The following is a 16,697-nucleotide window of genomic DNA, read 5'->3' on the forward strand; positions in this document are numbered from 1 at the left end:
GATCTTGCCAAATGCAATTGAAATCCGAGGCCGCTCACAGCTGCTATTTTGCTGTTCAATGGCTGCAAGCACTCAGGCAGTTTTGGATGGGTGTTTAGCAGACTAAGGAATTGTAAGAGATTTGCACGTAGCAGTTTAATTAAAATTAGAGCAACTTGTGGGAATTCTTATTTCCTGCACAGTTTCAGGAGGTTTGTTTCTGCAAAGGGCTCCGCACAGCACTGTTTCTGTCTTGCGGCCTTTCCCATTGCTCCCATCATCCAGTTCTACCCCAGACTGATGAAATCTGAGCATGTACCACATTCCTGTGACAGACTCCCACCACTGCAGCTTTCCTAATGTAACAGACCACAATAACATGCTCCGCTCTACAATTGGTCACACATATTTCCATGCGCTTTTGATAAGTAATATTCCTGTTACACTACAGCTTTTTTTTTTTTTGCTTTTTTTTTTTTTTCTGTAAGCTTTGTTTGCTTGAGAAACAAAAACAAGTAATTATTATCTTAATGAACTTCCTTACTTTCTGCACTGCTGACAGGCTCTTTCCTGAAGTACAAGATCTCTTACAAGAGTATGTTCTGGCAGACCTCTGGTTTTGTTACCGTCACTACTTCGTTGCTATTTTAGGGCATACTTTCTTGATGTCACTTCATTTTTCATGTGGTATTTTTCCAAAACTTGCTCTGCTGGCAAAAATTACCTTCTCAGCCTTTACTTGGGGAGAGGGTTTGGAAACATCTGAGGTGTGCAAGGCTCAGACTCAGGCCCACACATCACAGCACTCAGTGCTGCAACACCACAGCAGTCTCACAGCGTGCAGCAGCCCAAGCTCCGAGCAGATCATCTTAAAATGCATGAGATGTAAGGAGGATTTAGAAATGTATATATTAGGGTACTTTTAAAAAGATGTAAAAAGAAATGCGTTATTAGTTTCTTATACTAAAAAGTGCACTGATTTAGCTTTCCTTTTCTACCTGTAATTTGAAAACCTAGTTAAGGAAGGAGTCAAGAAAAAAACCCTGTTGTTAAAAAACTGCTTTGATCACAAACTCAGCCTCTTTATTTTCCACTTCCTTGGATGTAATTTTTTTTCTCCTGGCTTACCTCAGTGCTGCTGCCTTGTGCAGCTGTGGCAGTGGGACAGCAGCACACAGGAGGACTTTTACCCTTCAGTGCCACCTGTTCACCCACTCACTGTTTTCTGAGGGGTAAAGGTAACTGAGGGGCAGTGCGCATGCTGCTCAGTATCAGAACAGGGTGGGGTTAAGTACACAAGACACCAGAAATGAGGAACTGAGGCTATATATTCTAGTGCCTGCCAACTTTAATTTGTATTTCAGTGATTTAAAGACTAAACAAAACATTCTGTCATGTACGAATATAAGATTATTACAAGTAATTATTCTGTAGCGAGACTGTTTTCTAGATTTTTCTGGACGTCTCTTCTGATATTGTGGGAATCTATATCTTACCTCTATTTCATGGTATTTTAAGGCCGCGGTCTCGATCAAGGGACAGTGGTGATGAAAATGAACCAATTCAGGAGCGGTTCTTCCGGCCCCATTTTCTGCAGGCTCCTGGAGACCTCACTGTTCAAGAAGGAAAACTCTGCAGGATGGACTGCAAGGTAAGTGCCAGGCACAGGCCAGCAGCTACCTCTCTCTAACCTCGGCAGTCAGAAACAAAGTGGGATAAGATACTTTTGTTAATGCTGTTTTACCTATTGGCAGTGTTAATAGGTTAACTGATCTCACTGCTTTTCAGCAAAAGTTGACAAATAAACCTTACATCCTCAGCAAGGAAACTGCTTCAGCAAATCGTACAGCTAATAGAAAAATGAGTGTTAGAATTATCTCCTTTGGGCTGTAGAGGAAGCAGCACATGCTACAAAGACAGAGTGCTTCTCCATTTGAAGTCTTTTTACTACTTCAGTTTCCATCCTATGTTACTTTCAGACTCTCTGAGTTTGATTTGTGACTTTAACAGAACCGATGAAGGCTCGGGCTTCCGTTCACTTGGTGATGGTCTACTTGGGAGAAGCTGTTTGTCTTCACGCAGTACCCCATTGAGTGGCAGGGATTTTAATAGTGCAGGACTCATACAAACAGACCAGTACAATGAAATGGAGTGCAGAGCTCAGTAGTCAGCTAACATCATTTTGTCTGTAAGTTTTTTACAAGAAATTAGTTTAGAAGGGAGTATTGTTTCATTCCAGGTGAAGAGCAAACCATCAGAAAAGATACAAGGTGTCACTATACCTTTTGTTGTCATGTATTGGTGTTTAGATTCTAGCATGTCTAAACACTGATTTTTTTTTTTTTTCAGTCACACCTTTAAGACACCATGGAATTCAGGGAGTTGGTGAGAAAGCAATTAGTACAACTGAGGCAATGTGTAATTCAGATAGAATTAGTTCCTTAAATGTTGTGGTACACCTGCATTACCAAACAAAACCAAGTTTTCTGAAGTAACGAGTCAGGACTCCTTCATTGTTTGTGCACAGCAAATAATTTCCCGTTGTTCTGTTTACACTGAAGGTTAGTGGATTACCAACACCTGATCTAAGCTGGCAACTAAATGGAAGACCCATCCGTCCTGACAGCTCTCACAAAATGCTGGTGCGTGAGAATGGGGTGCATTCCCTGATCATAGAACCGGTCACCGCGAGGGATGCGGGAATCTACACGTGTGTTGCCAGCAATCGAGCTGGAGAAAATACATTCAGCCTGGAGCTCACTGTTGCAGGTAACATATTTGTGCTGAGCACTCAAGGTGTAAATAGAAAATTTAAGAGCTGTCAAATGATGTGGCTGAGGGGTGGGGAATGAGAAGAGGTGACCAAGCAGTGACAGAGCTATAGTGTATCTCTAGGTGATACATTTATGTTATGTTTTGTCATAAGTTGAGTGGCATGCGACCTCTGGGTACACTATGAAGAAAAGAGGGTTGTTTTCCTCCTGAGGCAGAGCTGAGGCTGTAAACCCGACTATTTACTTCAATATATTGTGTGTTTTTTCCCACAGCAATCTGTGCAAACCTGTATCTACCTCTGGGCTGCCAGTATAATATGATTCACAGTACATTAGATTAATGCCGTTCCAACCAGCTGGCAGAGTATTTCTGCTACAATTAGAGGCTCATCCTTTTATGGAAGATGAAGGAGCACTGCTTAACAAGCACAGTGCAGCCAGTGAATCTAGTTCTCAAGCTCTACCCTTTAATTCTTCCAGTGGCCAAAGGGGATGAGGACGAAAATGCTCAACTCGATTAGACCCCACTTTTCCTTCATTAAAATAAGGAGGCGACTTTTTTCTTCAGATGAAGTGGGGCCAGGCTTTGTAACTAATGATAACAACACTCAGTTTGCCTGCCTCTTAGATTTTTCCTTTATATACGCAAAAAGTGTCAGCAATACTGCAATCTTTATTTTCACAGCTAAGGAAGTACACAAAGCACCTGTGTTTATAGAGAAACTACAGAACACAGGTGTGAGCGAGGGATTTCCAGTGCGACTGGAGTGTCGAATCTCGGGGGAACCATCACCTCAGATATTTTGGAAGAAAGAGAATGAGTCAATCACACATAATACTGACAGAGTGAGGTAAGACTGTCTGAGAATAATCTCTCCGTGCCTAACTTCAGTAACGATTTGTCCTGTAATACAAGTGAAAACCTAAAAGGTCATAAGAATTCCTTGTGAGAGCAGCACATTATAAATATTAATTATTCCCTGTAATACTTTATGACATTTACTCACTTGCAGGCAGCAAGAGCTAGAATTAAAACAATAGTTTTGTATTCCAGCCTCGGACTTAAACAACTGCCTTTGCACTTTAAGCAAGTGGAGTTGTAGTCTTGTCTAGAAACAAGACAAATGCATTGGTAAAAGCCTACGCTCCTAGGTAAAACTGTCCACTTCTTGGCAGAAATCTAGATTCTTAACTCTGCTTTGCAATGAAACATCAATGTCATTAAATATATATTTATTTTATTTCTAAGATCTATAAGTTTGTCATCAATATTTGACTGCATTTTGTAGAAATGTTTAAGATAAAATTCCTGATATATCAAAAGAAAAGGAACTCATTACTGATGTGGCACTGTAATAAATTACTGCTCTCCTAAATAACTACAAATATTTCAGTACTTCATTTCTCAAGTCAGGTCTTGTATCCCATCCCCACAAAGTCTGGATAAGTTCTGAAATTCCTACAACTTAAATCTGCTTTCCAGATGTCCTAATCTGTCACTTTGAAAATGAAGCTGCTCTGGGTGGTTTTTGCTTCTTTCTTTTTGATACAGGATATTAAACTGCCAAATTTTCAAGCCTACTGAAGGTTTCATTTAGCACTTGCTAATTTCAAAGTTTTACATTAATTAAAAGTAGACTATATATTTAATGTCTAACTAGGATGAGGTCTGTTTATAATGACATTTAAATGTCTACACTGTTTTTCAATTTAAATAGTAATCCGCTGCTTCTCTTTTTTTCAGCATGCACCAGGACAACTATGGCTACATCTGCCTGCTTATTCAGGGAGCTACAAAAGAGGATGCTGGTTGGTACACCGTTTCAGCTAAGAATGAGGCTGGGATTGTGTCTTGCACTGCCAGGTTGGATGTTTATAGTAAGTGACTTCCTTTTTCATGATCTCATTAATCCCTCAAAAGCAACAGTTGTACAAGTGTCACTTTGTTCAAAGAATCATTTACATTGGTCTCTTTTTCTTTTGTTTATAGTTTCTCCTCAATAATAATGTCCACATCAAGACAACAAGTGCTCTGTCAAAGTACTTCAACCATTTCTCAGATACCAAAACAAAACAAGCATGCACTCAATTTTTGCTTAGTATATTAAATATAGCTAATTAACCACAGATAACGGCATGATTAGATGATTTGTGGAACATTATTGCCATTACTGTTAGCACTTCCCTAACCTCTTGTATTCTTTTCCACTTAGTCCTGAGACACCTGTGCACAACTACCAGATCTGTAGTATTAGGTTTATCTGCCTAACTCTGTGTTTTGTTCCAAAGCAGCCCCTTACACAGTGAACATTTTCTTAAACTAAAATTCCATTACCAATCCCCCCATAACAAGAATAAATGAGCGGGAAAATGGGAAAGGCAGGTGGTTTCTGGGGTGGCAGTGATAGGGAGACTTGCAGATTAGAACCTTGGCTCTGCATTCTTCTGGATTCAGAGGGTAGCAATGGCAACCAGATGATTTCCTTTCCCATTACAGCCAATAACCCTAGATAGAACAGGCTGACATTGTAATATTAGAGCACAGAAACGCATACCTCACTGTTAACCTTCTCACTGATACTAGGAAAGGTAGAAAGCAATGCCAAAAAGACAAGGTAACAATCAGAGATGCTTGTTTTTGTTCACCACTTTTGAAGGTGGAACTAGATGCTAAGGAAAAAAAATAAATGCACCAAGAAATGAAACTTACGTTTCATGTAATCCTTCTCTGTTGCCCAGAAAGGATAGATTATAAATCTGTTGAAGAGATGGCGATGCCTAATTTTTATTCTTTCTTTTTTAATTTATAGCTCAGTGGCAACAACCACCTCAGACAACCAAGCCAAAGAAGGTGCGGCCCTCAACCAGCCGATATGCTGCACTGTGTGACCAAGGACTAGACATCAAAGCAGCTTTCCAGCCAGAGGCAAATCCAGTCCATCTGACAATGCCATCTGGTTTGGTAGAGAGCGATGACCTGTAGATCCGAGCCACCACTTCCATCATCTTCTTTCAAAGCAGAAACACTGAAAGCCATTGCCTTGACCAATGATACTCCTATGTCACTTTATGCAAAGGCAAACACCTTCAAGTACAAAAGATAAACAACAAACACAGTAACCATGTATTCCTTATTCAGTATACCAAATTAGAAGAATAGGTAGATTATTAATAGAAATGTACACATTGCACAACAAATCACATTCACCATTTCCTTATACCTAAGTTGCTTCAGCTCTTATGAATAACCCTTTTCATAAAGGCCAAAACGCATCAGTGAAACAGACTTTTCAGAAGAAAACACTATCACCACGTGCCTTCGTAAGCAGTAAGTAGAAGTTACACAATGCTAATGGTGCGAGATGTTTTATTTGAGGCCATTAGATGACAAAGAAAACTAGGATGTACGGTAATCTGTAGTTCTAAAATGGCAATGCATTCTGATAGCTACAGTGAACAAGTGCAATATTCTAATAAAAAAAGGAAGAGTCAAGGAAGAAAAATGTAAGCAAATGCTGCATTTCTGCAAACTGTTTTTTATTCTACAATGAAAATAATACGTCGCCTTAAATGCCATTAATATGGACAATGCTGTAAAGCAACCTTGAAGCCCCAGTTTTAAATTCTTTTGTATTTTCCCTTTCTGCCACCTAGGAGGAGGCTTACTTACAAACATACAGCAAAGATGGTTAAGTGTGAATTATTTCACCTCTTCAAAGTAATGAAGAAGATAAGCAACACAGTCTACTCCAGATCATAAATCTTAGTAACTAAAGGAGAAAACGTGCTGACGGTATGAAACTGCTGCAGTAGATTGCTGCAGGGGGTGGGAGGGGGACAGGGCAAGAGGCTGAAACTCGCCATGGATTTCCCGAAGACAGCCTGCAACCTCCTAACACTCCTGCTAAAGAATCTGAAATTCAAAGGTGAGCTGAAAACTAAGGAACGTATGTAGGGGCCATTTGACTGCTTAGCACTTGAGTAACGCGTATGAGGATTTTAGAAATGCATAGTAAGTGAGAAATGGGTTGAGACTGCAGTAGGAATTTCAGTGAGAAGTAAACACCAGAGGTGGTAAGCTTGCAGATCTGAGGAAAGCAGAAGATGATGGACAAAACCAGAAAATTTGCGCCACTTTTTCTTCTTATCATACACATTTCTGGATTATTATTTTTTTTTCCTCATCCTTCCTGTTGTTTGCCTACAACACCTCTGTTAATGGGTAGGGGCTGCGTGCAGTGGATGAAATGCTACTTTCAGAATGCAAGGCAAATCCACATCAAACTGGAGCTCTACCTCGTCAGATGTGACAAGGTAGTCTTAAATTAGAACCAAATGAATTTCAGATGAAGGGGAGGGAGGGATGGAAGAGTTGCTAGGCCCGACAAGAAAAATGAGTGATGGTACGAGCATACTTTGCTATGAAAGGAAAACACTGTATTCCTTATATGAAGCACATACATGGTATCTTTCTTTCATTATTTATAATAAAAGTGTTGAAATCTTTTATCCCAGTTCAGTTATTCAGAAGTCCTGTACTTAGTTGGTTTTTTTATTCTGTAATTGTGTACACCATATACTGCATTACTGCTATAAGTGTATTGCTTTGTAAGTACACAGAGTTTGTTTTGTTGGGTTTTTGGTTTTTTTTTTAGTGACTAATAAACTTTTAGCACATAAGTTAGTACTATTCTATGCAAATTGGTGCAGGACATGACCAGGTCTGGGAATCGTTCCTCTAAATTAATGTCATGCTTTATCGTATGGGAATAATCTGATTATATCCTAGGAGAAGTACATCATATCATTTGCAGAATTTTTCACAACTGTGACATGCTAATTTACTTTTTTTTTGTTAGCTTCACTAGCATTATTTTGCCACTCTATTTGTATTTATAAAAAAAATGTACTATCATTACTTTGGATTGTTGTGCTGGTATAATGTGGGTTTAACGTCAATAAATATTACACAAATAGAAAGTTTTCCTCCTGGTAAAGACTATTAACTGTTACAATACAAGCATGCAAGATTTAGAAGTTTAACTATTAGGAAATTAATGAAACAAGGGCTATGTGAAGCATCTACACTCAAATATGTTTATCATACTGTTCTTTTTGTCTCTCAGTCTTTTATCTTTATAAGAAAAGCATGACTCACTATTGTGTGAAAATTTTCTCATCATTTACATATGTGGAGACACTTTTTTACCCCAGATGCTGGAAACACATGCAGGTCTATTTCACGTCTCTAGTAATTGCTGTATGACATCACTAATAACTGATTCTAAGTAAAACAGTAAAAAAAAAAAAAAAAAAAAAAAGTAAAATTGATTCCAAGTCCAAGTGCTGTTAAATTGGTGTAAGAGCAGACTTCTAAAAAGCACCAAAATCAAAGGAAGAAAAAGTTAAGATTTACTTGTAAAATCCTGAACATTACTTAAAACTTCTCCTTCCCTGTCTGTGCAAAAATACTGAGAAAGCTGCAAGATAACCAGTTTGTTTTTCTTTTAGGCTTACATTGCAAGCATTGATTACTACAAAGAGAATTATCCTTACAAGTGAGTGAGTACTGACATTAATGGTGGTCTACAACTAACTGAACTCAGTGGAGTTCTGTCTGCTTACAGTAAATGTGCCTTTGGCTACGAGGCTGAAGAAATGAGACAGACTGCTCTTGTGAGCTAGTTAAGATGAGATCATCATCACTTTTTGTCTCTGCATATATGTACACACACACAAGTAGTAAATCACATCCCTAAGCAGCAAAGTTGTTCTTAAGAAAACATTGAACTGTGCTGTTCCTTAGTTACTAGGACTGTTTGCATTTACAAAGTCAGAGATAGAAGCGTGGCACGCAAAAAATGACATACTTCTCAAGCCAAAAACTGATGCTCTTGGAAGCGTCAAAATAGCCTTCAGCAGTTTAATCTTCTCCCCAAACTCCAAAGATAGATAGCATTATAGATAGCATTATCTGAAAGTGCACTTTCAACGCTTTGTATGAGGGGTAGCAAGCTTATCAGCCAGGTGTGTTTGAAGCAATCCAAGACTCAATTCAACTGCATTTGAGGTGCTGACAGAAACCTGTCATAGAATCATTAAGGTTGGAGAAGGTCTCTAACATCATGGAGTCCAACCCCAGACCACGCCCACCAGCCACATCCCTCAGCACCTCATCTCCATGGTTCTTGTACATCTCCACAGACAGGGATTCCACCACCTCCCTGGGCACCTCGTTCCAATGCCTCACCGCTTTGAGAAGAAATTGTTAGTGTCCAACCCGACCCTCCCCAGCACAACTTGAAGCCACCAGGAGTAATGAGCACAATTCCACATCCATGAAGTTGGGGTTTGGTTTTTTTTCAGTCATAGACTCAGGCCCAGAAAGGCTTCAAATGATAAAACTCCAGTAAGCCACACTGAAGAAATCAGGAACGAAAAACAGAAGAGTAAATCTGCTAAAAGCTTGTCTCACAAGCACACTTAACAAAATCTATAGAAAACCCCTGTGACAGTGAAAAATCACCCAAAGACAGAATAGATGAGATTACAATTCTTGTATTTGTTGTGTCATTTTTTATTTCAGTAGCATTAAGATGATACATGATGCTGAAGTACCAGACTTTCATTAATTTGACAGACCTACCTTTCTCTAAAGTATTTTGTCTATACACTGAGAGGGCTATTAAGTCTGCTCAGCAGCTCACTAAGTAATCACGTACTGAGGGGAGAGAAACAGACCAAGCATTCCATAATGAATTACATTCGTGCTCCTAAATTGCAGCCCAGAAAATAGAGGAGGAGGAATGCCAGGAAGAGGAGGATGTGAGCATAACAAGCCTTCTAGAAAGAAGAAATGGAATGAAGATATATTAAATGTAAATGGAATTCCATTTTTAGCATGTGGTCAGTGATGTACGAGCTCAGAACTGAACTCATACTGCTTGAAAAATAGGAATGGCTGGAAATCAGCTGTACTACCAAATGGAAAATCTCAGCAGAAAGCACTCTACTGCTCAGCTCAGCAGATTTACATCATAAGTAAGACAACATCTCCTTTCAGCCATTTGTATCCATTTTCCCATCCTAGCTGTACATACCCAATGCTTTCACTTGGGTGCCCAAATCACTTAAAGTAGAAAATGTGGGTCCAAAAACAACAAAAAGAAATGGAAAGTCTAAGATCAAACAAGGTGCCTAAGATCCAGAAATAAAAGAATGCTCAGGGGCTAAACATGTAATTGAGCATTTCACATTAAAGAGGCATGATTTAAAGTGATCAAAGAAATGAAGAAATACCAATAAAGATGGTACATCTTAGTTGGAAAACAACCATCTCGATCTGAACCCTGAAGTACTCAGTCTGAAAATCTCATGGCTACACATTACTGTCATCTTGGTTTTAAATTGGCTGGAATCAGTTTTACAGTAAGTTGTTGGTTTTTTTTCTTTGTTTTGATCACAGTTTAAGATCACTTTAAACTACAAGTTAAAAAATACGCATCATTCTTTATCAAAATTGATAAAACCATCAACTTCACTTTTCCTCATAAAGTAAAGTAACACTGAGATTTGACTTGACCCTTTATAGAAAAGTTAATTATTCAGTAACATTTATTGTTTTTCCTCATGGATGACAGAGATGTCAAACAAAGGTCACTGTCTCAGACCACACAAAGTTCAACTGCAAAATGCAGTGCACTCAGACATAGCAGAACACATTTAGGACAAGGTATATTAGTTATCTAGTTATGTAAGTGAAGCCGAGCAATTTATCGTACAATTCTGCTCAAAACCACATAAAGGAGATCACGAGAATCACCAGTCAGCTCTGATTTTTGGCCAGCATCACAGACACTAAATTAATTCATGTGCTGTGTATGAAACATCTGACTGAAGCCCTTCTCTGTTGTGCTGTCAGCACACTTAGCTTATCACATGTAGCACACCCAGGAACTCCAGGACAATTCAGCACTTATTACTTTCTTTAACATCAATATTTTTTTCCATAAATACCGAAGGATGCCAGTCACTTGTGACCATCTGATGGAGAAAATTAACTTTGTAACATTCTGAAATCAACATATAAAATGTGCAATATAAATGCAGTCTCAGTGGTAAAATATGCTCCTACCTGTGCCTCGTAAGGCTGTTATTAGAGATGAGTATGCCTTATGAAGTCTTCCCACTATATTTATTTTATATGCTATGGAACAACACAAAAAAACTCCCCTCATGGAACATCTGCTTTAACATCTTGAAAGAGCTCTGATGCCATCTTAGGCAACAAGTTCTGCCTGCTGCACAAAATCAGAGCCCATTTTTGAGTTACAAATTGTGCTTCCAGTATCATGAAAATGACGCTTGCTGTGTCAACTGAAATAATAGACAGGAATATCACATAAGAAACCTTTATTTTTGAATTCTTACACTGCTTGACAAAAATTAAATCTGAACTCACGTAAGAAAGCAGAAAGCTCAGTGATAACATCTTTTAATAGCTTGGTATATATTACTTGATGGTGAGGAGGGAGAAAAATAAATCAATGAAAGCATATGAAACTGAGGATTCAGAAGGAAGGAAGAGTGAGAGGCGTTTAAGGTTATACAGAGAACCATCCAGAATTTAAGAGATTCTTTGCAGAATCATGTTACGTTATTTGACAAGCAGCTTTACCCACTTGTAAGTCAGACCATCCAATCACATCCCATTAAATCTATTTACTTGTGTTCATTTAAGTCATGCACATACATCAGCACTCTAAAGCAAACAATTATCTTTTACCCACAACGTGGTGCGCAGCAGAGATACACTAAGACTGGGAGAATATGAAATAGTTAAAACTCAGTTTTATTCAGAAATGATCTTTCAGTTTATCACTGTACAAATTACATAGTTTCCCCACAAATTTTAACATTAAAAATAACGGAAGCCCAACCAAAATAAATCATTCTCATCTTGGTACATTCCTGACTTTAATATTTTAGTGCAAAAGTTAAAGTCATTCAACCAGCGCTGTGACAACAGGAATAACCAGCCTCGTGGTAATGGAAACTGTTAGTTTACTGACTGATTTCACTGAGCATTTTTGCTTCACTGTGCCACTGAGTCCTGCCTGAGTCTGATTCAGACAGTGCTTCTTCCACATCGTTTCCTTGGACCCAGAGCTCCCTGTCAGTTGATGTCTGTGCCTTCAGAGCCACCCAGCCAGTGTAACAACAGCAGAATTTTGGCACCTATGGCTGGAGAAACACTGAAGACTTTACTGTGGATTCAAGATCAGCCAAACATTTAAATCCCTTTCTTGTTTTAAGATAAGAATACTTACACACAGATTAATTCCTTCCATTGACATCAGTAACAAGGAATGCAATGGATGATCTAAAGCTTTGATGCAGAAAACGATTTAAGTCAAATGCTAGATGACATCAAGTAATAATAAAATGATAAAAACTAATAAGTAGTAATAAAATAATGATAAAAACATTTCAGTGGGGAAAACTATGTATTCTTTTTGAACACAAACCTAACAATAATAAAAATAAAAAATAAAAAACTGTGGCACAGGACCCGAAGAGGCCTTTTTTTTCCCCCCACAACTTCACATGACAGTTCTCTCATCAGCTCTGAACTCATCCACCTTTGTAACTCAGAAATCATTCTTTTATTTCCCTGTAAGTTCAAGGATACAAAATCCATTTTCCTGGCAAGTTTAACTTTAGATCTGTCTCATGTGTCCACAGACTCTTCTCTAAAGAAATGAACATCCCTTCAGCAAGTCAGGAGAAAAACCCAAGCTCCTCTTCGGATTCCAAACCCAGAAACACTTGATTCTGTGAGTCTGCTTGGCACTGTGAAACAACGTATTGGTATCTATCTTGTGGTTCTCTGCCAAAGTTTTGTCTGTGTGTTAAGCATCAGTCTGCAATCTCCGGTAGTTCCGGCAGAGGGCAATGTAATTAAGCCATTTATAACACGCTCTTCAAGGCAAGGCAGTAACTGGCTCCTGCAGAATTCCTAGGGTTTTGTTGCTGCTCTGGGTTTGTGCTCCACTGCCAAATACTTAAAATATCTTCTTTTGATCCCAGAAGTTTGTTTTGTTTTTATTTTTACTGCACAAATGCACAGGCACCTTCTCAATGCCTGAAAGCATCTCCACAGAAAATCAAGATACAACCCACTTCACTGCTGTTTTCTTCTTAACATCTACCAGCCATTTGAATGTAAATGTTACACTATGCTCCACATCCATAAGAAATCTTTATATTAATGTGTAGCTTTCAAAAGGCTCAGAGGTATCACCTGAAATAGATTATTAGGCAAACTGGAAACAAGTCAACTGAAAGTACACAATAAATATTATTGATTTTTCCTTATGGCCTTACTACTCACACACTCACCTGTGTAGGTAGATATTCACATTCATACACATAATGCTGTAATGGGATAAAAAGTACAACAGTAATAGTGGAACAACACAATCCCGGGAAGCAACAAATGAGAACAAGCCCAAACACAGCAGCTGTAAACACAGTAACAAAAGAAGAACTGCTTATCTTTAGAAGGTCTCCAGTAAACAGGGATCTCCCGCAAGAAACCTTCATCTCCACTGCCAACCTCTGAATAAGGTCTGGAAGGGGTGGATCCTGGCTCCCCTCCTCCCAGTCACTCAGCTGGGCTGCATGAACCCAAATTCCCCCAGCTTGGCCCTGCCTTCCCACCAGGTGCTCCATCACTGGTTCAGGTCATGATTTAGCGTTTCTGCTACAATATGAAATGAAAACTCACTTTCAAAGCATAACAAAGGGAAACCTGCACTGAGATAATTCATAGGAAAGAATTATTTTACAGTATGTAAGTTTATGGATAATGAGAGATCATGAAACACTTAAAAAATGTAATGTAAATTGTAAAAAATAAAAATAAAGAGTTTTATTCTTCTGTTTACTCCATTTGGCAATTTCAGCTCCCTGTGTATAAAATGGCAATAGTGTTTCCTGTATTCATCCCTTACGTGTGGCTTCTACAATAACAAGAGATTGCTTTTGCTGCTACAAGTCAAATGTTCACAACAATAAGACACCTTGGAAGCATCTTCTTACAAAGAAAAAAAAGTAGCTAGAGCTTTATTGATATATATTTGTGTAAGGTGGAATGATACAAAGATGGTAACTGATATTCAAAAGGTTATTTATAAGGAAAAACTCACCAATACAGACACCTTCACTGGGAAATGCTGAGGCAACCTCCATCAGGGAACAGTCTCCAAGAGACGCTGCCTTAGTGGTGGTCAGCCCTTAAATGAGGTCTAGAGGAGGTGGAGTCAACCTACACCCCTTCCAGGAGCACAGCTCAATTACTCTCACCTGTGCTCCCACAGCAGACCTGACACTTGCCTCAGCTGATTAATCAGAGGTTCAGGCTGTGATTACCAATTTCCCATACACTGGTTTAGTGAGAACTATTGGTGATGGGTGGGCGGCTGGACTGGATGATTTTATAGGTATTTTCCAACCTTGGTGATTCTATGATTCTATGACCATGGGGGGCAATGAAGCTGGTCAGGGGTCTGAAGCACAAGCCTTATGAGGAGCAGCTGAGGAAACTAGGTGGTTAACGAGCAATAGAACTAGAGGGAATGTCCCTGAGTTGTGCTAGGGAATACGCAGACAGGTGGTTGAGTCACTGTCCCTGAAGGTGTTCACTGTTTGATGTGATAGTAAGGAATATGATTTAGTGGGCAGCATTGATAGCAGGTGACAGTTGGACTAGATGATCTGAGAGATCTTTTCCAGCCTTAATGGTTCTGTGATTCTACTTAATTCCGCAATGCAGCATGGGACTTTATCTGCCACTCATGCCAGGAAGAAGTATTTTCTCTGGTACATGCTCAGTGAACAGAAGAATAAGCTCATTCTTCATCCATCACTGATTTTCCTGTTTTTCTAGTCCTAGCTTTAAGACCTTCCCTTAAGCACAGGCTCAGCAGTGCTGTGGATGTAGAGTTGTTGTGCAGTGCTGTCAGACAATTACATGTGCATGAGAGCCCTGAAGTGCAATATGAGCTTATTAAGTGAAGCTCTTGGCTAAATTTCTAGCTGCTCTCAAACTGTAGAACCTCAGCTGTTTCCTATGGTGGTAATGTCTCTTTGTTCTTGTACGTGTACAGACCCACTGCTCTAAAAAGGGAGGCATTACTTTCAGAGCAGACCTTGTGCATTGGAACTCAGAGAGGGAAGGCCCAGGATCTCAAGATCTGAAGTGAAGTTAGCACTGTGTGGAACAGCTGTTTGAACTAGGTGACCTCCACACATTGGTTTCAACCAAAATCTTTTTATCAAGTAATTCCTCTGCAGTCATCCTCAACTGGCTGTGTATGACAGGACTGTTTTTTACTGCATGATGATTCAGAAATGTCCTTAGGTTTCAAATCAGAAATTCATCTATTTTTCCCTAGACTCGACATCCTTTTGGCTCCATCTCATAAGTCACTCACATTCATGAAGTAGCTGGATTCTTGTCTGCTTTCTTGCACCTGGGCTGAGGCCTTGCTCTGGACTATGAGCTCTGGATCTCAAGAAATTAACAGTTATTAAAATAAACTATTTCAACTCACAGGCCAGTTCTTCACTAATATAAATCTGTCATTTATATCAATGTACAGTATTCTGGGATCAAAACAGCAAATGTTTCTTTAAGGTAGTGAAGCAACAGCTGTATTTCTGGCTTCCTTACTGAGAGTTAGTGGCTTCGGTAATTGGGTTCATTGCTATTTGGAGCATAATCAGCATGCATTCATTCTCTGTACAGCCAGCATATCAAATCTGCAAAAGCTGCACACAACACATACTCAATCAGTGTAAATCACTTAGCAGCCCACAAAATGGATGCTTGGCTACTGGACTGAAAAACGCACTTTGGTAATAGTGGCAGATGAGTCATGAACAAGTTTTCCATTTATATACAAACGATTATATCCACAAGAGACTGAAAGCAGAACAGACCAGCTTCCCAGCCAGAGGAGGGGAAGATAAAGTGCTCTTGCAATATTTTCTTGTATTTTGAATACCTTCCCTCAGTGCCAAGGTGGCATTTTGCGACAGTTAATTATTATTATGGACACAACCCAGTTCAAATCACCCAAAGGACTGGGCAATTCTGTCCTGTTGGCTGAAGGCTTATACTGGTGGTGAAAATGTGTAAAAAAATCCTGTACAGAAAGTAAGTTTGGACTTTTGAGTGAGGTTTAACCATTGCAGAATCCTCCCCACCTGAACTGGAAACTAGAAAATCTTCAGTTTGCTTGAGGAGCAGTATGTAGTCGTGGAAGTCAGAGCCTGAGCTAATAATTCAACAGAGATTTCCTGGGATTAAACCCATCAGTTAGGGTATGGCCCTTATTTAGACCATTGACATCAGAGTAGGGGTGTGTAGGCTGAGTATCAGCAGCTGTAAGGAATGCAGATGATGAGCTTTCTCCTTGCCAGTGAATGTCAAATCCCTAAACATTTTCATGCAGTTAATATGTATTCGCCAGTCAGCAAATGCTGTGAGCAGCAAAGCACAGGCTTGAACTCAGTTTCCTTCCCTCCTTGAATAATGCACGTTTAAAGAGATAGGATTGCCCACTTCTATTGCACATCTTCCCATTTGCATTTCAATCTCACAATACTATCAAACAGTTTTACTGCTTCTAATTTGAAATGAAAACTAGACCTTCTAAAGAGAAAAACTCCTCCAGTATTAATTATCTTACCTAGATTTCCCCTAGATTCTCACAAAATCTGTCTGCATTCTTCCATGCACTCTCATGTTTGTGCACCCGTGTCACAGGTTAAACAGACAAATCTTTGTGAGTACAACCTTCAGCTGGCTTGTTGTAGAGAAAAGAATGCTATGGGCCTAACTAATTTATAGTGTTTGACTTGTCTCATTAAGCAGCA

General features: G+C 39.2%; 1 protein-coding gene and 1 long non-coding RNA gene across 9 annotated transcripts in view; one reads left to right on the forward strand and one right to left on the reverse strand.

Moving 5' to 3' along the window:
- PALLD (palladin, cytoskeletal associated protein) overlaps positions 1-7,738 on the forward strand; it is a 170,403-nt gene extending 162,665 nt beyond the window's left edge. For 7 of the 8 annotated variants that reach the window (XM_015860903.1, XM_015860904.2, XM_015860906.1 and 4 more), the window contains 5 exons: positions 1,498-1,630; positions 2,541-2,748; positions 3,439-3,604; positions 4,498-4,631; positions 5,564-7,738. In XM_015860903.1, the coding sequence (XP_015716389.1) occupies positions 1,498-1,630; positions 2,541-2,748; positions 3,439-3,604; positions 4,498-4,631; positions 5,564-5,736 (814 nt within the window). In that variant the 3' untranslated portion in view covers positions 5,737-7,738. Of the gene's footprint in view, positions 1-1,497; positions 1,631-2,540; positions 2,749-3,438; positions 3,605-4,497; positions 4,632-4,743; positions 4,794-5,563 lie in introns of all 8 variants that reach the window. The other variant, XM_015860905.1, reaches the window with a different exon arrangement.
- A 3,408-nt stretch (positions 7,739-11,146) lies between these two features.
- On the reverse strand, positions 11,147-13,667 carry LOC107313025. Its single transcript, XR_004306940.1, has 3 exons — positions 13,155-13,667; positions 12,083-12,141; positions 11,147-11,996 (listed from the first exon to the last, which is right to left on the reverse strand). It is a non-coding gene; the product is annotated as an uncharacterized LOC107313025 (long non-coding RNA).
- Between the last annotated feature and the right edge of the window lie 3,030 nt (positions 13,668-16,697).

This window comes from Coturnix japonica, chromosome 4 (genome assembly GCF_001577835.2).
Source record: "Coturnix japonica isolate 7356 chromosome 4, Coturnix japonica 2.1, whole genome shotgun sequence".
Classification (NCBI taxonomy): domain Eukaryota; kingdom Metazoa; phylum Chordata; class Aves; order Galliformes; family Phasianidae; genus Coturnix; species Coturnix japonica.